Genomic DNA, 24,580 nt, shown 5'->3' with positions numbered 1-24,580 from the left:
CTATTCTCTCAGCTGTGCAGGATTGTACACCACCGTCATGTACCTTCAGTCATGAAATGGGCTCGATGCAGCGAGACAAGTATCCATCTGGCCAGTGGGATGACATCTGGAGCAACAAGAACTGCAGCACAGCGACCATTGTTCCAGCTTCCTTTGTCCTGGAAACAGAGATAGGTGCACAGACAGTTTTGCATCCAACAACATTAGTCATAGGACTGGCAAAACCTCATCTTTTGAGATGAGTCCTGGTTCTGTGTATATCTTCATGGTGGACATATCTATGAGTGAGGACTCCGAGGAGACAGAACTATGCCAAATTGCTTTCATAAGCATCATATGAGCCCAGCACTGGTGTTATGAAGTTCCAGTGGGTACAGAACATGGCCACCTCTTGTTCCTGTGGCTAGTAATTTGGACAGCAGCTGTTATATTTCTGATGTGTTAAGGCTGGTTTCTGTGGCCTAGCTTTTAGGTTTCCGTAACGTTATCCATCAAGAGATAGTGCAAGATTGCATGTTACCCATCGGGCCTTGCTGTCATGACATATCTCGGTACAGAGCAGGTTCAACTGTTCCCTGGGCAGCACATCTCTCACTATTGAAGACATCTTGTCACGGGTTACTGAGAGACTTGCACACCCCTATTTGTCAGCCACTATGATTGATGAATTGTGGCATAGAGTTGAAGCATCCAAGCTCAGTTCAACTTCATGCCTAGCTGAGTTACAGCCATTGTAGCTGCCATAGGTGGCAGCTCTGTGTACTTAAGTTTTGCACCCTTTCTCTCTCTCAAATTATCTACAAATTTCATCATTTATTCTTCCAACTGTTCTTTACATGTAAAATAAAGTAAAAAAAAAAATCATTATTTGCTGTCATTCATGATACTGTGATTTTAAAGGCCAACAGTTATCATTATGTTACAAAAATCATTCATTCTTCATTCACTCACACTTCATGTTCCATAAATATCATCCAAAAGAGGTACCTTGGGGGATGGGGAACTAGTCAAATTGTACCATAAGTGGCAGGAGCAGCCATGTGTGTCAAACCGTCAGAGAAAACTGTCGTATTATGAAGAGACAATGGCTAGCGCGTACTTTTCTTCATGAGGCAAAATTCCCTAGTGCTGCCAAAAGACGACTTTAAAAGTAGAAAGAACTTCAGTTAGCTTTCATAACTTTCCTCCACATGGAGGGCAGAGGAGTCGGCCAAGGATAATATGGAAAGAGGATTAGGTCACTCAAATCCCATGTTGAATGGGACCCACCACAAGTGTCAGTGACACCCCCTTTCAACCTTCAAAATATCACTTGTTCTTGTGGTAGGTTTACAGCATGTTTCAAGAAACCCAAATGCCTCGCACATCACACTGTGCTTTCAGAACTTCCCACTGTGTGCTAGTTTCCTGGAACTGTGGAGATGGGAACTAACCCTGCATGTACCCTTGTATCCCATCACCTAACTATGACTCCCCTTTTCTCTTCACATTGGTAAAATTTTGTCTTCATCTCTCTCTCTCTCTCTCTCTCTCTCTCTCTCGTTTTTCTGCTCCTCTCTTTGTCTTCCAATTTTTCATTGCACTATTCATTCCATTTCTCATTTCTCTTCCTCTTGATCTGTCATTATTTCTCGCTCTGTATGTCTGTCATCTCTGGACTGAAGTACTTACTGGTGCACTATCTGTGACCTTCATCTTTTGGATACCCTCATTCCGGAAAGACGTCAGTTCTTCTCAACTTCAGGTCTGAGTGATATCGCTGGACATATGACAGCATACTGTCTATTCTCATTGTAAATAATCTCCTTTCTTACTGTGTAACAATAACCAATATTCTTTCACAGATATCCCTGGAATCTGAATGGATATTGTGTGAACAGTTAAATTTTTTTTCTTCAAATTAGGCCTTTTCTACTGACGATATCTTATCATCTTTTACACTTGCAAATAAAGTACAACGAATTATAATTCATGATAGCTTACATTGATTAAAATAATTTTGTGATTGATCCTTCAACAAGTTGCACGATAAGCATAAGCTATTACGTGACTGCACATTTTTTTCATACTTGCGTACTTGTTCTTAATATAGAGGGAATACAAGAAGGAAGGTTAGACTTTAAAATCCTATCAACAGAGGGAGTACAGGGAACGCAGTTGCACTGGATTGTATTGACACAGCAGTTCAGTGCAAGAGGTTCGAAGTGAAATAATTCTCTTCAAGAGATGTGTCGTCTGTCGTGTGACTGTGAACCCTGAAGTTCATATACTGACATAATGTTCTGAGTTGTGTTTCGTTCTTGGTTGCTCTGAGTTAGCAGTGTCTCCAGAAAGGAGTAGAGAGGGCCATTTCAGATACCAGATGGAAATAAAATTAGAAGACTATTGCCCTGAATGGGCAGATATTGCAACATGTTTAGAGATCCGTAGAGTGAGAGAGAGAGAAAATAGTGTGCAGTCCATACCCCTCAGGACATTTATTAAGAGAGAACCATTTATATAGTAAAATTATACAAAAACTCCATTGTAAGAATGGTCTGGAGCCGAGCGACCGCTACGGTCGCGGGTTCAAATCCTGCCTCGGGCATGGATGTGTGTGATGTCCTTAGGTTAGTTAGGTTTAAGTAGTTCTAAGTTCTAGGGGACTGATGACCTCAGAAGTTAAGTCGCATAGTGCTCAGAGCCATTTGAACCATTGTAAGAATGAAGAAGAAAAAGTAAAACCGCAGATAATAAATCCAGAACATCTTACCCAAGTACTCGAAGGAGGAGGAAACACATAGAGCAGGACTTCAAAAATTTTTATGCTTCTAAGGGAGATGTGTTCCATGGCCTGCTTACTGATGTACGTTTTGGAAAAGGAGCATCCAATCACAGTGAAATAACTTTTTTTGGAAGAAGCTGGCCTTTTGGATGCAGCAAATCATCGCTGGAAATTATAGTTTATGGTTTACTGTTAAAATATAAAAAATTAACATGTGGAAGTTAATGATGGAAAGAGGTGATACTGCAATGATGATTCTAGATTTTGTAAATACAGCTCTATCAACTTAAAACTTTGTTTTGTTACACAGCATACAGATACGCTGTACTATGGTTAAGAAGGACAGAAGAAATGGTAACTGGCATCATTCCAGCAGCCATAACAAAATGTGCTACACTAATTCTTCTTCATGCATCTCCGTTGTTGGGTTTTATAGAAAATTTTATTTGGTCATTGTGAACTGAAGAAAATTGCCAGTTACCGTGAAATCATGGATTGGAACAATTTCGGTAGTCTTATCAGCCCACTTGCCTACCCAGTTTAACCCTCCTACACATAAAATAAGCGAGAATGAAGCCATACTTTTCAGTTCAAAAATATTAATTATTTTTGGTAACCACTTATTGTGGTTCTTGCAAAATGATAAATTGAGCCTTGGAGTAGGAAAACATTATTAAAATACGTTGATACTTATCTAGTTGAGTTGGAGGTGACAAAGATTGATAGGCATTGCTGCAGAATTCCTGAGGTGAAAATGGAATTTTTCATATTCTTAACTGGCTGTCTTGTTGTGAGGATTTTGTTTAATTAAAAAATCCCAAAATAACTCACTTCTTCATTTATTCACACAAACCAAATAGCACGTCTACTGCCTCACACTGCTATCAAAGTTATTCATGCCACTAATAGTAATGGTAGTAGTAGTAGTAATAATAATAATAATAATAATAATAATAATAATGATCACAATGCCACAAATATAGAATACATCACATACATTCAGCAACAGAAAGATTCACATTAAGCAGAAAGGAAGGAGGAAGGGGATTTATCGATATAAAAAACCTACATTATGGACAGGTAGACAATTTAAGAAAATTCTTTCTAGAACGAGCAGAAACTAGCAAAATACACAAAGCAATCACCCATATAAATACATCGGCTACACCACTGCAATTTCATAACCACTTCTACAACCCTTTAGATCACATAACATCAACAGATACGAAGAAAGTAAATTGGAAAAAGAAAACACTACATGGCAAGCACCCGTATCATCTAACACAGCCACACATCGATCAAGACGCATCCAACACATGGCTAAGAAAAGGCAATATATACAGTGAGACGGAAGGATTCATGATTGCAATACAGGATCAAACAATAAACACCAGATATTACAGCAAGCATATTATTAAAGATCCCAATACCACAACAGATAAATGCAGACTTTGCAAACAACAAATAGAAACAGTAGATCACATCACAAGCGGATGTACAATACTAGCAAATACAGAGTACCCCAGAAGACATGACAATGTAGCAAAAATAATACATCAACAGTTTGCCTTACAACATAAACTTATAAAACAACACGTTCCCACATACAAGTATGCACCACAAAATGTACTGGAGAATGATGAATACAAATTATACTGGAACAGAACCATTATAACAGATAAAACAACACCACATAACAAACCTGACATCATACTCACCAATAAAAAGAAGAAATTAACACAACTAATCGAAATATCCATACCCAATACAACAAATATACAAAAGAAAACAGGAGAAAAAATTGAAAAATACATCCAACTGGCTGAGGAAGTCAAGGACATGTGGCATCAGGATAAAGTTGACATTATACCAATTATACTATCAACTACATGAGTCATACCACACAATATCCACCAGTACATCAATGCAATACAGCTACATCCAAACTTATATATACAACTACAGAAATCCGTAATTATTGATACATGTTCAATTACCCGAAAGTTCCTAAATGCAATATAACATATACCGTACAGATAAAAGGAAGTCACGCTTGATCAAGGTCCGCGTCACTTTCCATTTTTGACCAGACATAACGTCTGAGAAAAGAAAGAAATACTAATAATAATTAGAAAGTGAGGGAAGTCGTGTAAATGTAGCCCATAGGTGGCTGTAACAAAAATAAATAAATAAATAATAATAATAATAAATAATATGACTTCTTGAAAATTAAACAATCTTATGTATTATTAGAAATGATATGTGATATAGCTCCAAAGAGTAATGCAAAACAGTCCTCCTGAGTACAATTAACGATTTAACAATTCAAAATTTTAGGGAAATCTTGGAACAATTAGACTGGGAACATGATCCTAACTTAAAATTTAACCTATTTCATGATACCTTTGTCAGTATATTTGATAACTGTTTCCTTAGAAAACAGTGAAATATAATTATAAGAAACCATGTAAAAAGCCATGGCTCAATAAAGGGATAAAAATATCTTGTAAGCAGTAAAGGGAAATGTGTCTTATAGCTAGGAGGAGTAATGATCCCGAAACAGTGAAACGTTATAAAAAGTGCTGCACTATATTAAGAAAAGTTATTAAAAAGTCCAGAAGTATGTGCATTCTGTCTGAGATTAGCACATCTGATAATAAAATTAAAACAATTTGGAATATTGTTAAAAGGGAAACAGGGCAACTGAGAGCACATGGGGACTGTATTTCTATTAAACCCATGAAAAGTTTGTCAACAAGAAGTAGAAATCATTTTTAATAATCATTTTTTAAGTGTTGTGGAGTAAATAGGATCCAGCTATTCATCAGAAAATGCAAGGCAGTGTGTGGAAGAGGCAGTACCTATTCAATTTGATAAAACTGAAATCCAACCCACTTCTCCTACTGAAATTAGGAAAATAATAAATTCACTCAAAAGCGAAAGCTCACATGGAATTGATGGTGTTTCCAACAGAGTACTAAAAGCTTGTTCCCAACAAATAAGTAGGATTCTCAGCCACATATCTAGTAGCTCACTGAAACATGGCATTTTTCCAGATAGACTGAAATACACTATTGTTAAACCATTGCATAAAAAAGGGAATAATCTGATGCTAATAACTACCGCCCAATCTCACTTCTGACAGCTTTATCACAATTCTTGTAAAAATGACGTACTAACAAAATGTCTATTTGGTTTTCAGAAAGGCTTTTCAACAGAAAATGCTATATATGCATTCACTGATCAAATATTAAATGCATTGAATAACCGAATGTCACCCATTGGGATATTTTGTGATCTCTCAAAGGCTTTTGATTGTGTGAATCATCAAATTCTTCTAGACGAGCGTAAGTATTGTGGTATGAATGGGACAGTGCATAAATGTTTAATTGATACTTAACTGGAAGAATGCAGAAGGTTGAAATTAACAGTACAGATAGTCTGCAAAAACCAGCAGAGTCCTTTAACTGGAGAGGCATTAAGAACAATGTCCAACAGGGTTCAGTCTTAGGTACACAGTTTATACAATTCTGTACAGTAAATGACATAATACCATTGATAAATATAGACTATAGACAGAAGTCTGTTGCTAAGGCAGAATACTCTATTTCTGGGAGTATTCATTGACAAGAAATTGAATTGGAAGAAACACATCGATGATATGCTGAAATGATTAGGTTCTGCAACTTATGCTATTAGGGTTATTGCAAATTTTGATGATAAACGTATTAGTAAATTAGCCTACTATGCCTATTTTCATTCACTGCTTTCATGTGGCATCATATTTTGGGGCAGTTCGTCATTAAGAGAGAAAGTATTCACTGTACAAAAGCGTCTAATCAGAATAAGCCCACCCAAGATCACCTTGCAGACATTTATTTAAGGAATTCAGGATATTCACAGTACCTTCGCAATACATATATTCACTTATGAAATTTGTCATTAATAGCCCACTCCAATTCAAAAATAACAGCAAAGTGCTTAGCTACAACACTAGAAGAAATATGATTTTCACTATTCTGGATTAAATCTCACTTTGGCACAGAAAGGGGTGAATTATGCTGCCACAAAAATTTTTGGTCATTTGCAAAATAGTATTAAAAGTCTGACAGATGGCCTACCAACATTTAAAAGCAAATTAAAAGAATTTCTGAATGACAACTCTTTCTACTCAATAGATGAATTCTTAGATATGAAGTAGTTGTAGGGAAGCAGCCTACTCACGCCGTATAAAATTCACATCAGTCTTTCCATTGTGAGCCAGCCAGTCCGCTGTAACTAGCTCTGACGTCATAAATGTTGCACAGTACTTTAAAAATCAAGTAAATAACCTGAAACGTTTCTAGCATGTCAGGAGTAATACTAAATCAATATGTGTTGAATATCAGTTCAATAACTTTAACCATTTTCGAAACTTGGATGTTTTTCTGTAAAAATCATTGGCGCAACAGAAAAGAGCTAGAAACTTAAAAAATTATATTTAGATTCCTTTTGCATAATAATTTAGTAGAAACAGTATTCTGGATCTCACAAATTAAAATTTTAGTTGAAATTCATGATTTTCTGGTTTTTGTCTTAAAAATTAAGGCAGCAAGATAGATTAAGTTGGCGAATAAATAAGGCTAGGATGTTTAAATTTAAGTAGAAGGGAGATCCGCTATAATCATAAAATTGTGAGAAGTTTCAACTGAATAACTATAAAACTATAGCGATAGCATATCTCCAAAGGGCAAGTTCAGAGCTCGTCTACTACACGTAGTGTAATTAGATTAATTCTCTTGCCCAAAATATTTGACTTAGCCACGTCAGACTTTTATTATGATTACTTACCTGTGTGCTGATTGCACATTTAAATTGAGAGCTTCATTGGCCATCAGCAAAGGAAGCAATGATTTATTAGATAACTTAAAGTATTACATTACTAGCCCAGCGGCTAGTCGGGAGAGCGCATTTGATCAGGCGTTCCCTTAGCCGTCCGCACTGCGGGCTTTATATATAAGAACGCTGCGCGAGAAAGAAAGGCCCCAGTTCTCTCCAGACGCTGATTAGCGCACCACCTGTGCCGGGAGTCGCATCGCGTCTTTATCATTGCTATAAACAGCCTCGGATGCCGTAATAAGTTACTCGGGATACGCGTAACCATGAAGTCGTTTTCGAGTGAAGTGTTAATTCTGGGATGACTTTAATGATCTATCTTCAGTTTGTGTATGTCGTATTTTCACGTGCCGCCACGGGACAGACATTCTACCATTATTTAGCGTGGCGTGGCGTTTGATGAACATTATCATCAAATTATGGCGAGCATTCACTTAAACATTTAATTTGAACAGTTATAGTTGCATCAGCGCATTAGACTCTGAACTGCTCTGGTAGTTAGATTGTGTGGATTCTTTTGGTCTGTGGCTTTCAGAATATAGTGATCATTTTAGAGAGAATGGTTTTTGATTATGAATCCCAGACAATCTCCTAATTCCTCAGAGCTATAAGCTGTAGCTATAAATGTATTTCTCAGATGAAGTGGGCACTAGGAATTCTAATTACAGACTTCACGTTTTGCTAATCACTTTCTGGTTGCCAATATTGTAGTTAGAGAGCCAGTGACGAGAACGGCAAACAACAGCATTAAATAAATACAAAACATATTTAGTAACAAATATTACACCCGCCGCCCCACATATGGTGCATCAGCCGGGAATGCATCTTTTCTACATTACATTCTACATTTTATAACAATAAATGCCACCTGCCGCCCCACATATGTTGCTAATCGGCCGGGAAAGAAACTGAGTAAAAGTGAAAGTGATTTTTAAATATTCAGATTTGGGAGTGAAATGCGACACGCAACTGAGTAATAGAACAGTGATGGTGTTACGTGTGCATGTGGACAACGCAATTGGATTAACAACGCATCTGGATTGACGGAGCTGGTACTGAGTCTAGCGGTGCTGCCGGCATCCCGAGAAGCCAGTTTCGCCTCACCACAGTCGTCCACCGGAGCAACCGTAGCCGCGCCTGCAGTTGCGGGCCACGCAAACACTCAGCAGCCGTCGAAGTGCCGTCTGCAGTTCAATGCGCCACGTCGCATCAGTAATCCTGGTACGCCGCGCCGGCAACGCATGAGCAGAAGGAACTAAGTTAAGTGAAAAGCTGTTAAAAATTTTACTAACCTGCACTAAAAGACTGTCGGCGATGGAACTGCCAGAAGAAACTGAGGTTAAACTTAAATCAGAACCTATGTGTGGTGAGGGAACTGTAAATCCAGACAACGGTTCAAGTGTAAATATGCATGAAAATAGTAATGTAAAGTGAAATATGAAGTATTGTCTCCCGACAGTAGTGTGAAAAGGGGCAATGATTCAGTAATAGAGACCCCTGTAGTAAACCAGAAATCAGATTGTTAATTTATTGGATGATAGTTTATCTGATGAGTTAAAAACGAAACAGTCATCAGAGGTGGTAGAGTTTAAAAAGGATAAGTTAGATATGACTGATCGATCAGAAGTTTCATTTAGCTTTGATGATTCTGGTATTGGAGGTAGTTTTTTGTCACCTGAGTGTGATAAAAAGCCAGCTAGTGAGCAACCCAAAGATACTGGGGCTATTGATTTAAATTTATATTACAAGCAATAGCTACCAGTAATGCTAAAATGACAGCTGAATTAAAGTCTGAAATAACTGAGGTCAAAAGCAGTAATGCAAAAATGTCAGCCAGTAATGCTAGAATGACAGCTGAGTTAAAATCTGATATAATTGAGGTAAATAACAGGATTGTGGCCAGCCAAACCAATTTTAATAAACGGTTTGAGGCAATGGACAATAAATTAGAATCCAATAAAGCTGAATTAGAAACTTCCTTCAAGACTGGCTGCAATAAGTTGAAAGAGTATCTGGACAGTTTAAATTATAAAATTGATTACAACCATGAGGATATTAAGAAAAAGGTTGCTCAACAGTTATCTGAGATGTATAAAACAGTAAAATCCGAAGTTGCTGAGGTTCGCAAAGACTTCCAAATGGAAGATGCGAAGCTGGAGCACAAGTTAACAGAAAAGATCGAGGCGGAATCTGAACTGTGCTCAGATAGGTTTAAAGATGTTAATGTAAAAATAAACATATGTCAAGCGGAAGTAGATGCAATCAAAACTGATACTACTCATATTGTGCAAAGAGTAGATAATGTTGAAATGAGAGTAGAAAATATTAGTACTAACATTGCTAACATTGAGAGTAAAGTAGCTTCAGTAACTTCTGGTAATGGTAGTATGCAACAAGTTGTAGCTGCAAACGCCGCTTTTATCGGATGTCGGCAGTTCTTGCGGTTCAATCCAGATAAAAATATCCACCCGCTAGATTTCTGGAACGATTTTGAAGATGTGATTCCACCAACTTGGTCTGAACGAGAGAAAATCTCATTTATTAGAAGCCATTTAGCAGGTGACGCCATGCGTTGGTCAGCTGATGTTATGTTGAAGTGTAAAACATTAGCGGAATTTAAAACAGCTTTCATTAATGAGTATTGGTCTAGTAATAAGCAAAATGAAGTGTTGAGAGAATTTTGGAGTGGAAAATGATTCAATGTAGGCAAGGAATCTATTAAAGAGTTTGCTAGGTCATGGATCTCACGTTTGTCACATTTGGCCGAAAAGCTAAAACCTGAAATGATAATACTAGGTCTTGAAGCCAAACTGCCATGGTATTGGCAAACTAGAATTATATCTGCCCCTAGAGACAATATGGATCGTTTCATTGAATATTTGGAATGTGTAGAGCGTGTGGCTGCCAATGAGGAGCAAGCACGTAATAACAGAAATGCTAATAACACTAGTAGTAATTTTAAGAACGAGCAGAATGGCAATGTAAACATCAGAACAGTATGTGTTCGCCATCCTAAGAGAGGTAGGAATTGGAGAAATAATTATCAGAACCAACAACGGCGTCCAAATGATAGTAATTTTGTTCCGAACAAAATTATGCAGGTAAACAACAGTGTGGAAAGCAATGCTGTGCCAGTTAACTATAATGGAAATAAAGGAAACAGTAGTAGGCCGAGGCAGGAAAACTAGTTGCCGTCTATGAGGATACTGGCGCTCACCAGGCAGTTATTTTTCCTAAGCCAGTAATTACAGTAATTGGTAAGACAGATCAGAATACTCAGACTGAACATGTGGATGAGGGGTCGGTAGCATCTAAGGATACAGCAGAAATATTAGATCACTCACAGTATTTGATAGATACCGTGTTAGAGACGCTTTCTAAGTGGGAAGAGAAAGAGAAGGCGCAGCAGTGTAACGGTAGGGAAGAGCTACAAAATACTGAATTGTCAGGTGAAGAAGCAGAAGAAATTCATGCTTATATTTACGATGATGATGATGTGCTCTTATCTAAAGTGCCTGTGCAGGATGTTGATACTGTATTAATAGATTTAGGACAGGAGGTAAGTGAGAATGTAGAGAATAGCCTGTTGGGGGTCGATGAACCCAGTAGCTGTGACCAGTTGTCACTTGAGAAGGAACCCGACGATAATAATGAAAGTGGTTTAGCTGTAACTAGTGTTATGCCCGGTCTGGAGGCACGGAATCGCTCAGACTACAGTAATTTGGGTCATGTTCAGCAAACTAAATGTAATGAAGTCGTGCGGTGTTTCGATTGAAAATTAATAGACCGACTGGAAAAGGCAGCTGAAAATGTAATTCAGGAAACCGTTACACACTTTGACCTAAATGTAATGAAGACAGATGTCGATCACTTTAGTTGGAGACAAATCCAAAAGGAACTATTGGATGAGTTTGAGGAATCACCTGTACAAACTAGAATAAGCCACCCTATAATAATATTGAATAATGTTGGGTATCAATGTACATTGTCTCTTAGACAGTGGAAGTGAGGTGAGTGCGATATCTCATTCCTTCTTTGATGCATTACCTGGTAAAGACAAGCTTACAGTAATGAAGGTATCAGGACTAAGAATAATTGGTGCTACTGGCAAGGTGTCAAAAACGGTGAAGCAAGAAGCTTTGCTGCCCTTTGATATTAATGGTAATTTAATTGACCATCCATGCTTAATTGTAAACAATCTCAGTATTGAGGTTTTAATTGGCATAGAGTTCTTGTCAAAGTATCAGAGTGTTGTTGACTTTGAAAGAAGCCAGTTAAAAATGGTCTTGCCGATAACCGGAGTAATTACGGTACCTTTTATTGATAAACATGTAGTAACTAATGAGGAAACTTGGGAGCTGCCTATACAAGTTCTGAAAAATGGAGATATTGGGACAAAGGTGTTAATCTTAGTAAAAGTAAGCTAAACACATTAGAAAGAAAGAAGCGTCATGACACAAAAGCTGTACCCACCAGTTTTGAAATAGGTCAGTTAGTCCTTGTCAAAACCAAAGAAAAATCAAAGAAAACAAATGCAGAAACAAAGAAATTCATGTTCGTATATCAAGGACCTTTCAGGATCATAGGAAAACCACATGCCAATGCATATAGGCTAGAGTACACTGAGAGCTGTTAGGTCTCAGGAAAGTGATCAACCTAAAGAAGTTCATAGGTAGTGAATGAATTCTGTAGGGAGGAGGTTGTTCTGTAACCTCTACACAGTGTGGCAGCTGTGCAGTCCCAGCTGTGTGAGATCTTCTTTCCCACTTCAGATCTCACTCATTCTTCATCTTTCCTATCCACTTAAAATTTCGACCTCTTCTTTCCAACACATTAAATTTTCCGTTATGGTTATCAAGCCAATAATAAACTAATGAATTCTGTAGGGAGGAGGTTGATCTGTAACCTCTACACAGTGTGGCAGCTGTGCAGTCCCAGCTGTGTGAGATCTTCTTTCCTTTTCAGGTCTCACTCTATCTTCATCTTTCCTATCTACCAAAGTTTCGACTCCTTCTTTGCAATACTAAAATTTTCTGTCATGGCTATCAAGCCATGAGTACTGTAACCATTCTATCCACCGATTAATGAAGAAAATACCTAATGTGACAAACCTAACAGTGACATAAACAATAGAGAAGTATGACATAATTAAGATACAAATGTATTTGAGTAACAAGGAATGTACCGAGCATTGGTTCAGTGTTCCAGCCCAGAAATAATAAATTGAAATTAAATAGGATTTATGATTGTATGCCTTGAGCATAAATTTTCTCTAGTACGTGACTAACGGCGTTTTGAGCCATTTGTTTATCGATTTTATGACAGTTAAGTAACTGCGAGAGTAAAATTGAAAAAGTTCTGTTAACTTTGTTCCAGTAACATAGTGAAAGATAAATGTATATATATCCCCATTTTATTGTGACCCACCCTTAGATATTAAGTGAACAGAGTCTGAGGCACTCGTTTTGTTTGTTCTACAGGACAAACCAGATAACGGCAGCCTGGTAGCTGTGTGAAAGCGTGGAGTGACTTGAACACAACACACAGTGACCCCTCCCCTTTCCCCATGTAATTTAGAGTGAACGTGAAGGACGCACACCATAGCAACTTTCCCTCCTCTACCCTAGTGAATGGAAGTGTAGAATGCCAGCCAAAGTGGCTACAACCATGTGTGTAAAAAAATAAATTGTCATGATTTGTGAAATTTTCTTTCAGGTTTAGAAAAGACTGCTAAGATATAATTATCTGTTTATGTATCATGAATAACTGTGTTATTTTCTTTGAATTTGTGTATGTAAAAATGTATTTAAAGGATTTAAGATTTTCATAATTTTACATATTTTTATGTGTTTGAGGCAATATGTATGCCAAAGTGTTTCATTGATTTTGCTTAAATTTGCTTAAGAGGCAGTGAACATGCCAGCAATTTAAATAATTGAAGTAGGTAATAAGTTTTCTTTTAATATTTCTATATGTTTACATTTAAATTTTAATTTTCATAGGAAGTTAAGCTGTACTCTTGCTTCCCTTTTTGTAATTATTTTTTTTCCATTTACATTAAAAAAAAATAAAAATTAAGTGGAGGGTGATGTAGGGAAGCAGCCTACTCACGCCGTATAAAATTCACATCAGTCTTTCCATTGTGTGCCAGCCAGTCTGCTGTAACTAGCTTTGACGTCATAAATGTTTCGCAACACTTTAAAAATCAAGTAAATAACCTGAAACGTTTCTAGCATGTCAGGAGTAATACTAAACCAATATGTGTTGAATATCAGTTCAATAGCTTTAACTACACTCCTGGAAATGGAAAAAAGAACACATTGACACCGGTGTGTCAGACCCACCATACTTGCTCCGGACACTGCGAGAGGGCTGTACAAGCAATGATCACACGCACGGCACAGCGGACACACCAGGAACCGCGGTGTTGGCCGTCGAATGGCGCTAGCTGCGCAGCATTCGTGCACCGCCGCCGTCAGTGTCAGCCAGTTTGCCGTGGCATACGGAGCTCCATCGCAGTCTTTAACACTGGTAGCATGCCGCGACAGCGTGGACGTGAACCGTATGTGCAGTTGACGGACTTTGAGCGAGGGCGTATAGTGGGCATGCGGGAGGCCGGGTGGACGTACCGCCGAATTGCTCAACACGTGGGGCGTGAGGTCTCCACAGTACATCGATGTTGTCTCCAGTGGTCGGCGGAAGGTGCATGTGCCCGTCGACCTGGGACCGGACCGCAGCGACGCACAGATGCACGCCAAGACCGTAGGATCCTACGCAGTGCCATAGGGGACCGCACCGCCACTTCCCAGCAAATTAGGGACACTGTTGCTCCTGGGGTATCGGCGAGGACCATTCGCAACCGTCTCCATGAAGCTGGGCTACGGTCCCGCACACCGTTAGGCCGTCTTCCGCTCACGCCCCAACATCGTGCAGCCCGCCTCCAGTGGTGTCGCGACAGGCGTGAATGGAGGGACGAATGGAGACGTGTCGTCTTCAGCGATGAGAGTCGCTTCTGCCTTGGCGCCAATGATGGTCGTATGCGTGTTTGGCGCCGTGCAGGTGAGCGCCACAATCTGGACTGCATACGACCGAGGCACACAGGGCCAACACCCGCCATCATGGTGTGGGGAGCGATCTCCTACACTGGCCGTACACCACTGGTGATCGTCGAGGGGACACTGAATAGTGCACGGTACATCCAAACCGTCATCGAACCCATCGTTCTACCATTCCTAGACCGGCAAGAGAACTTGCTGTTCCAACAGGACAATGCACGTCCGCATGCATCCCGTGCCACCCAACGTGCTCTAGAAGGTGTAAGTCAACTACCCTGGCCAGCAAGATCTCCGGATCTGTCCCCCATTGAGCATGTTTGGGACTGGATGAAGCGTCGTCTCACGCGGTCTGCACGTCCAGCACGAACGCTGGTCCAACTGAGGCGCCAGGTGGAAATGGCATGGCAAGCCGTTCCACAGGACTACATCCAGCATCTCTACGATCGTCTCCATGGGAGAATAGCAGCCTGCATTGCTCCGAAAGGTGGATATACACTGTACTAGTGCCGACATTGTGCATGCTCTGTTGCCTGTGTCTATGTGCCTGTGGTTCTGTCAGTGTGATCATGTGATGTATCTGACCCCAGGAATGTGTCAATAAAGTTTCCCCTTCCTGGGACAATGAATTCACGGTGTTCTTATTTCAATTTCCAGGAGTGTATTTTCGAAACTTGGATGTTTTTCTGTAAAAATCATTGGCGCAACAGAAAAGAGCTAGAAACTTAAAAATTTATATTTAGATTCCTTTTGCATAATAATTTAGTAGAAACAGTATTCTGGATCTCATAAATTAAAATTTTAGTTGAAATTCATGATGTTCTGGTTTTTGTCTTAAAAATTAAGGAAGCAAGATAGATTAAGTAGGCGAATAAATAAGGCTAGGATGTTTAAATTTAAGTAGAAGGGAGATCCGCTATAATCATAAAGATGTGAGAAGTTTCAACTGAATAACTATAAAACTATAGTGATAGTGTATCTCCAAAGGACAAGTTCAGAGCTCGTCTACTGCGTGTAGTGTAATTAAATTAATTCTCTCGCCCAAAATATTTGACTTAGCCACATCAGACTTTTATTATGATTACTTACCTGTGTGCTGATTGCACATTTAAATTGAGAGCTTCATTGGCCATCAGCAAAGGAAGCAATGATTTATTCGATAACTTAAAGTGGTGCCTTACTAGCCCAGCGGCTAGTCAGGAGAACGGATTTGATCAGGCGTTCCCTTAGCCGTCCGCACTGCGGCTTTATATATAAGAACGCTGCGCGAGAAAGAAAGGCCCCAGTTCTCTCCAGACGCTGATTAGCACACCACCTGTGCCGGGAGTCGCGTCGCGTCGGTATCATTGCTATAAACAGCCTCGGATGCCATAATAAGTTACTCGGGATACGCGTAACCATGAAATAGTTTTCGAGTGAAGTGTTAATTCTGGGATGACTTTAATGATCTATCTTCAGTTTGCGTATGTCATATTTTCACGTGCCGCCGCAGGACAGACATTCTACCATTATTTAGCGTGGCGTGGCGTTTGATGAACATTATCATCAAATTATGGCGAGAATTCACATAGTAACAGTAAAAAAATAATAAAAAATAATTATTTTTTGTAAAGCAAACTTATTTTAAAGTGACACTTTCCACAGCATTACGAAATGTCATATTCATGATCTATGGAACAAGGATTAATGTATGTATGGATACAGTAATCAACTCCTGCAATTGATGATAATCTGTACAAAGTCATTTAAGCCTGACAGGATGCTCAGCAGAAAATTTATACATGTATTTCATAATTAGTTTCATAAAATACAGTATTTCATCATTAAACATTACATGAGTATTTTCACTATTAAAACCTTCAAATTTTAATTACCGTATTTACTCAAATTTAAGCCGCACTCGAATCTAAGCCGCACCTGATAAATGAGACTCGGAATCGAGGAAAAAAAATTTTCCTGAATCTAAGCCGCACCTGAAATCTGAGACTCGAAATTCAAGGGGAGAGAAAAGTTTCAGGCCACACCTCCAAATCGAAACAAAGTTGCTCCATTGTAATATGAGACACAGCTTAGGTCAAATGAATGACGATACAGCTATAGTAGTTTGGTTCGAGTCGTAAGCTTAGCAGTTATGCTTTACCAGGTAGCCGTTGCTATGCGTCAGGTGCTCCATCCGTATTTATACGGGTTGTTGTTGTTGTTGTGGTCTTCAGTCCTGAGACTGGTTTGATGCAGCTCTCCACGCTACTCTATCCTGTGCAAGCTTCTTCATCTCCCAGTACCTACTGCAACCTACATCCTTCTGAATCTGCTTAGTTTATTCATCTCTTGGTCTCCCTCTACGATTTTTACCCTCCACGCTGCCCTCCAATGCTAAATTTGTGATCACTTGATGCCTCAAAACATGTCCTACCAACCGATCCCTTCTTCTAGTTAAGTTATACGGGTACCCTTCCTTTTTCACGTGCTTTGTCTGGTTTGAATTGATTGCTTATTTTTCTTTGATCTGATAAGTGCCGTTCTCTTTGTTATAGGTGTTTACGTCACTCAAAGCTGAAAATGCATTACTGTACTGTGTCATGCATTGTTTGTCGCATTCTGATGTAATGAATGTTTACGACCTGTCGCCGCTCGCTGCATGGCTTGCTTTTGTGCGCGCTACCGCCGCTTACAAATTTAAAAAAAAAAAGGGAGGAATCGTCTCATTAGCGAAACAATGGCAAGAGACTGCTATTTGTTGTTACTTACACTGCTGCTTTCTTTGATAATGATCAACAAGAACCAAATAATAGACAGCGTATGATAGAAAATGTTCTGAATGAGAATTTAGCGAAAATTTTTCTCCGTTTGTAAATCTTTGCAGACGCCTCTTTAGTACATTACATTCTGCACAGAAATTAGAGTCACCTTAGGTTTAAAAATCTAATCAATTGCCGTGCTTCATTTCTGACTGTATAAGAATAATACGAATATAAACGTGACATGATATGTATATTCTTCTGCATTTGCTGTTGTCTCACTCTAGTTTCATAGTTTATTAGGCAGACAAGATTTAAATGAGATAGCAGCAAACACGAAAGAATACATGGCAAAATGTTTATATTCGTATTATTATTATGGTGGAGAGAATACTGCATGTGATTCACAATTCATAAAAGTTCCTATTAGCAACCATCTCCTCTCACAGGTAGGAAAAAATTCAGAACGCAGAGTTGGCCATATTGGCAAACATCCCAAACAGTCTTGCCAGTCGGAGTTTTGTAGTGCATTGAAATGTTGCTACATTCAAAGATGAACAATACGGAATTTGTATTTACTTCGTTGGATAATGTATGAAAATGCAGTGGTCAAAACTCAGGGCGGAGAAAAAAAGCTCGTCTTCCACTTTTTTTTTTTTTTTTTTTTTTTTTTTTTTTTTTTTTTTTACTGACGCAGAGGTTTTGGTGCTGGTATTTATCTTTGTGCCTGCGAAGCGCTACATATATTCGACGACAGAAGTTAGTTGTGGCGGCACCGACCAACATTTTTCACAACTTCCGCTTTGCACTTGATTCTAAGCCGCAGGTGGTTTTTTGGATTACAAAAACCGGAAAAAAGTGCGGCTTAGATTCGAGTAAATTCGGTAGAATTAAATAAATGTTTCATTTGCCAAAAGTTGTTGTAATTGTATTTATCCACACTAATTAATCTATATGAAATGCACCATCTCATCTTATACTTAAAACTATTAATTAATACATGTTTACTTAATTAACACTAAGGCTTGAGCAGATTTCTATTAAAGTACTTTCAAGATAGTCTCAAATGCTACTAAACAGTAATTGGTGTAAGTTGAAAATGAAGACATCACTACAAGTGAACTATATAATAAAAATTTCCGCATATCTTGTTCTTCACTAGTTAGGACTATCTAATATCACAATAAGTGAATCTCCTTCTAATAAATTACGTCAGGGACAGCTGGGCACTGCCGACACACAGGCAGTCTCGCAGCTGCACTGTAGCATTTGTAATTGCATTCCACTGGCCAAGCACACACAGGCAGAGTTGACCAAGCAGCTGGTGTGTGTGCAGAATGCATGTGATAGTCCCGTCTGGCAGATAGCCTACACTACTCGCACCTTACTGCGAACGTAATGAGCGTTGGGCAGGGGGTGACCTTGCCACATGGGGCAGTGTTGTAACAGCCTGGAATAAGGCTTGTCTCTGTGCCTAACATTTAATTTAGTCTCCTAATGCTGTAGATCCTCAGAGGGAACTACCAATAATTTTAATAAGGTCCAGTCATTACAATGCTATGATGTACTGAAGGGCTAAGAAATTCAACTTTAACAGAAAAGGTTGTGGGTCTTGGTGTTGAATAAAACAAACCACTAACTCTTTTTTCCTGTGCAAGCTCCATAACATATGTTGGTGTAACTCTGCAATCTTTGGCAGCAGTCAGATGACTTCAAGGCACAGTTATGCATAAATGCTTTTGGCAATGTCTACTTGCTGAAGTTTGAAAGCTAACAAACAACATGTTTATAGCCCCTGAGGATGCTTCCAACATTAGGAGACAACATGTTAGTTATAGAAACAAACCTTATACTACAGCCTAATGCCTGTAACAGATCAATTATAGAGATTGCTTTAGGATTTGTAGTGAAGCTGCCTTTATAAGCTGTGGCTGAATAGTTTTAGAAATACAGGTATATTGCTGAGAGTTCCTCTGTATCACTGTCATTTTACAAAATAACCACAAATAAGAGCCAATGATGTAAAGAGCAATAAAAAATGCATGCTAGTCAATGTAGAATAATTGATCAAGGATGTTGCAAATTAAGTTTCATTATGTGAATGAAACCCCCCATGAACCATGGACCTTGCCGTTGGTGGGGAGGCTTGCGTGCCTCAATGATACAGATAGCCGTACTGTAGCTGCAATCACAACGGAGGGGTATCTGTTGAGAGGCCAGACAAACGTGTGGTTCCTGAAGAGGGGCAGCAGACATTTCAGTAGTTGCAGGGGCAACAGTCTGGATGATTGACTGATCTGGCCCCTGTAACACTAACCAAAACGGCCTTGCTGTGCTGGTACTGCGAACGGCTGAAAGCAAGGGGAAACTACAGCCGTAATTTTTCCTGAGGGCATGCAGCTTTACTGTATGATTAAATGATGATGGCGTCCTCTTGGGTAAAATATTCCGGAGGTATAACAGTCCCCCATTCGAAACTCCGGGTGGGGACTACTCAAGAGGATGTCGTTATCAGGAGAAAGAAAACTGGCGTTCTACGGGTCGGAACGTGGAATGTCAGATTCCTTAATCGGGCAGGTAGGTTAGAAAATTTAAAAAGGGAAATGGATAGGTTAAAGTTAGATATAGTGTGAATTAGTGAAGTTCGGTGGCAGGAGGAACAAGACTTTTGGTCAGGTGAATACAGGGCTATAAATACAAAATCAAATAGGGGTAATGCAGGAGTAGGTTTAATAATGAATAAAAAATAGGTGTGCGAGTAAGCTACTACAAACAGCATAGTGAACGCATTATTGTGGCCAAGACAGACACAAAGCCCAAACCTACTACAGTAGTACAAGTTTATATGCCAACTAGCTCTGCAGATGATGAAGAAATTGATTAAATGTATGATGAGATAAAAGAAAGTATTCAGGTAGTGAAGGGAGATGAAAATTTAATAATTATGGGTGACTGGAATTTGGCAGTAGGAAAAGGCAGAGAAGGAAATGTAGTAGGTGAATATGGATTGGGGCTAAGAAATGAAAGAGGAAGCCACTTGGTAGAATTTTGCACAGAGCATAACTTAATCATAGCTAACACTTCGTTCAAGAATCATGAAAGAAGGTTCTATACATGGAAGAACCCTGGAGATACTAAAAGGTTTCAGATAGATTATATAATGGTAAGAAAAGAGATTTAGGAACCAGATTTTAAATTGTAAGACATTTCCAGGGGCAGATGTGGACTCTGACCACAATCTATTGGTTATGAACTGTAGATTAAAACTGAAGAAACTGCAAAAAGGTGGGAATTTAAGGAGATGGGACCTGGATAAACTGAAAGAACCAGAGGTTGTACAGAGTTTCAGGGAGAGCATAAGGGAACAATTGATATGAATGGGGAAAAGAAATACAGTAGAAGAAGAATGGGTAGCTCTGAGGGATGAAATAGTGAAGGCAGCAGACGATCAAGTAGGTAAAAAGACGAGGGCTAGTAGAAATCCTTGGGTAACAGAAGAGATCCTGGATTTAATTGATCAAAGGAGAAAATACAAAAATGCAATAAGTGAAGCAGGCAAAAGGGAATACAAACGTCTCAAAAATGAGATCGACAGGAAGTGCAAATGGCTAAGCGGGGATGGCTAGAGGACAAATGTAAGGATGTAGAGGCTTATCTCACTAGGGGTAAGATAGATACTGCCTACAGGAAAATTTAAGAGACCTTTGGAGAAAAGGTAACCACTTGCATGGATATCAAGAGCTCAGATGGAAACCCAGTTCTAAGCAAAGAAGGGAAAGCAGAAAGGTGGAAGGAGTATAAGAGGGTCTATACAGGGGCGATGTTCTTGAGGACAATATTATGGAAATGGAAGAGGAGGTAGATGAAGATGAAATGGGAGATATGATACTGCGTGAAGAGTTTGACAGAGAACTGAAATATGTAAGTCGAAACAAGGCCCCAGGAGTAGACAACATTCCATTAGAACTACTGACAGCCTTGGGAGAGCCAGTCCTGACACAACTCTACCATCTGGTGAGCAAGATGTGTGAGACAGGCAAAATACCCTCAGACTTCAAGAAAAATATAATAATTCCAATCCCAAAGAAAGCAGGTGTTGACAGATGTGAAAATTACCGAACTATCAGTTTAATAAGTCACAGCTGCAAAATACTAACGTGAATTCTTTACAGACGAATGAAAAAACTGGTAGAAGCTGACCTCAGGTAAGATCAGTTTGGATTCCGTAGAAATTTGGAACACGTGAGGCAATACTGACCCTATGACTTATCTTAGAAGAAAGATTAAGGAAAGGCAAACCTACGTTTCTAGCATTTGTAGACTTAGAGAAAGCTTTTGACAGTGTTGACTGCAATATTCTTTTTCAAATTCTGAAGGTGGCAGGGGTAAAATACAGGGAGCGAAAGGCTATTTACAATTTGTACAGAAATCAGATGGCAGTTATAAGAGTTGAGGGACATGAAAGGGAAGCAGTGGTTGGGAAGGGAGTGAGACAGGGTTGTAGTCTCTCTCCAATGCTATTCAATCTGTATATTGAGCAAGCAGTAAAGAAAACAAAGGAAAAGTTTGGAGTAGGCATAAAATCCATGGAGAAGAAATAAAACTTTGAGGTTCGCCGATGACATTGTAATTCTGTCAGAGAGAGCAAAGGACTTGGAAGAGCAGTTGAACGGAATGGACAGTGTCTTGAAAGGAGAGTATAAGATGAACATCAACAAAAGCAAAACGAGGATAATGGAATGTAGTCGAATTAAGTCGGGTGATGCTGAGGGGATTAGATTAGGAAATGAGACATTTAAATTAGTAAAGGAGTTTAGCTATTTGGGGAGCAAAATAACTGATGATGGTCAAAATAGAGAGGATATAAAATGTAGACTGGCAGTGGCAAGGAAAGCATTTGAAGAAGAGAAATTTGTTAACATCGAGTATTGATTTAAGTGTCAGGAAGTTGTTTCTGAATGTATTTGTATGGAGTGTAGCCATGTATGGAAGTGAAACATGGACGATAAATAGTTTAGACAAGAAGAGAATAGAAGCTTTCGAAATGTGGTGCTCCAGAAGAATGCTGAAGATTAGATGGGTAGATCACATAACTAATGATGAGGTATTGAATAGAATTGTAGAGAAGAGGAGTTTGTGGCACAACTTGACAAGAAGAAGGGACCTGTTGGTAGGACATGTTCTGAGGCATCAAGGGATCACAAATTTATCATTGGAGGGCAGTGTGGAGGGTAAAAATCGTACAGAGACCAACAGATGAATACAGTAGATTCAGAAGGATGTAGGCTGCAGTAGGTACTGGGAGATGAAGCAGCTTGCACAGGATAGAGTAGCATGGAGAGCTGCATCAAACCAGTCTCAGGACTGAAGACCACAACAACAACAACAACAACAACAATGTGAATGGAATAATGTGAAGGAATGAATTTGTAGTTAAATGTAATATTGTGCAGCTTTTTGTTTCATTAATTCTGACAGCAGTTCATTGAATAGATGAACTGTCAATAACATTTATTTAAATTTAGATGTAATTGTTAATAGAAACTGTAGCTCTAGTTTATGGCCGTTACTTCATGTGTTAATAAATACTTTGATTTCTATGAGTCCCTAGATATTCTCCTTCATTTACCGTTTCTTGCCTCCTTCAAGTAGGCACCTTTGTTATGCTGTAGTTTAAAATTCTATTATTTTGTAATTGTAACTTTCAGGGAAGGCTTCAGTATCCTTCTGTATGGTGTGGGATCAAAACGGAAGCTCCTGCAGTCTTTTCAGGAAACAGTTATGGATGAGAGTGATGTGCTTGTTGTCAATGGATTTTTCCCAAGTCTTTCAATCAATGAGGTGAGTGTTATCAAATGAAAACTTAGAAAGTGAATTAAAACTCGAGAATACAGGACCAAAGAAGATGAAATGCCAAATAAAGTGGGTCTCGTGTCATATTTTTCAATTGGAGGGGACAGTTATCTTTTGTGATTTATTTTTAGTTGTAACTTTGATGGGCCACTGTTTTCAAAGCAATACTCTCTTACCAGTCAGATTGGCTGTCAGTTGCTGTTGTACTTAATGAAAAGGGATTCTATCTCTCTAGATTGAGCCCACTTCATGTATAGGCACAGTGTACTAACAAAAACTGTTGAAAGGGTCTATATTTGTTTATCACCTTCAGAATACAATACTTGTTCCTTGCTTTGTTTTAAAAGCTGGCCGTTTGCATGAAGGCCTAAAACTGAAGTTTGAATGTTGTGTTACATTGTTGCCTTCCTTCCTAATCAGAATTCTTATATTTGTTGGTGAAAAGAAAACAATTATGCTGTTGAGACAATTGACAGCGCGCGCGCACACACACACACACACACTCACTCACACACACACACACACACACACACACACACACACACACACACACACACAAAGCAAACATTATGCACACACTACTGCCAACTCAAGCATCTTGGGCCGGAATGCAGCTATCAAGTGGGATGCAACCACCAATCTGGAGGGGTGGGGATGAGGAAGGGCTCATAGTGTTCAGATGAGGAGAGAGAGGAACACTGTCTTGTGGAGTGTGGTACTGGACTGCCAACAGGCACAGTGCCAGCAGGTTGTGGGGCAGGGAGGTGGGGGGAAAAGGAGCAAAGAAGGAGAGGAGCAGAGAAAGAAGAGCGAATGCACTGACAGAGGGTTGCAAATAGACAGGGTGGGAGATGGGAATGGGAGGAGATGATAGGACAGCACCGATGGAAACTGTTGGTGGATGATGTGTCACCATAGGTTGAGGCCGGGATGAGTATGGGAGCGGAGAATGTGCTGTAAGGATAAACTCCCACCTGCGCAGTTCAGAGTAGCTGGTGGTGGAGGGAAGGATCCAGATGGCTCGGGTAGCAAAGCAGCCATTGCAATCAAGTATTTCATGTTCAGCTGCATGTTGTGCCGCAGGTGGTCTACTTTGCTCTTGGCCGCAATTTGGCAGTGGGTGAAAGCTTTATGTAAGTGTCTTTTAATTGTGTCTGTCTGCAACTTGACATGTCTTCTTTATGGTAAATAGCAATCTGTCTTTTCCTAAATTGTTGATATTCCTATCTGGAGTTTCCATTGTTTGAAACAGACTTCTGCTTTTTCAGAAATGTATCATTCTAAATCACTTTACTTCA

The 24,580-nt window shown here is 39.3% G+C and overlaps 1 protein-coding gene across 1 annotated transcript in view; it reads left to right on the top strand.

Annotated features, from left to right (window-relative positions):
* The window catches only part of LOC126253077 (origin recognition complex subunit 2), a 124,077-nt gene that overhangs the window by 59,657 nt on the left and 39,840 nt on the right, over window positions 1-24,580 (top strand). The window contains exon 6 of the mRNA XM_049954172.1: window positions 23,138-23,270. Coding sequence (XP_049810129.1) covers window positions 23,138-23,270 — 133 coding nt within the window. The remainder of the gene's footprint in view (window positions 1-23,137; window positions 23,271-24,580) is intronic.

The sequence above is a fragment of the Schistocerca nitens genome, chromosome 4 (genome assembly GCF_023898315.1).
Source record: "Schistocerca nitens isolate TAMUIC-IGC-003100 chromosome 4, iqSchNite1.1, whole genome shotgun sequence".
Lineage (NCBI taxonomy): Eukaryota > Metazoa > Arthropoda > Insecta > Orthoptera > Acrididae > Schistocerca > Schistocerca nitens.
Note: the sequence above shows the minus strand (reverse complement) of the source record. Positions and strands in the feature narration are given on the sequence as shown.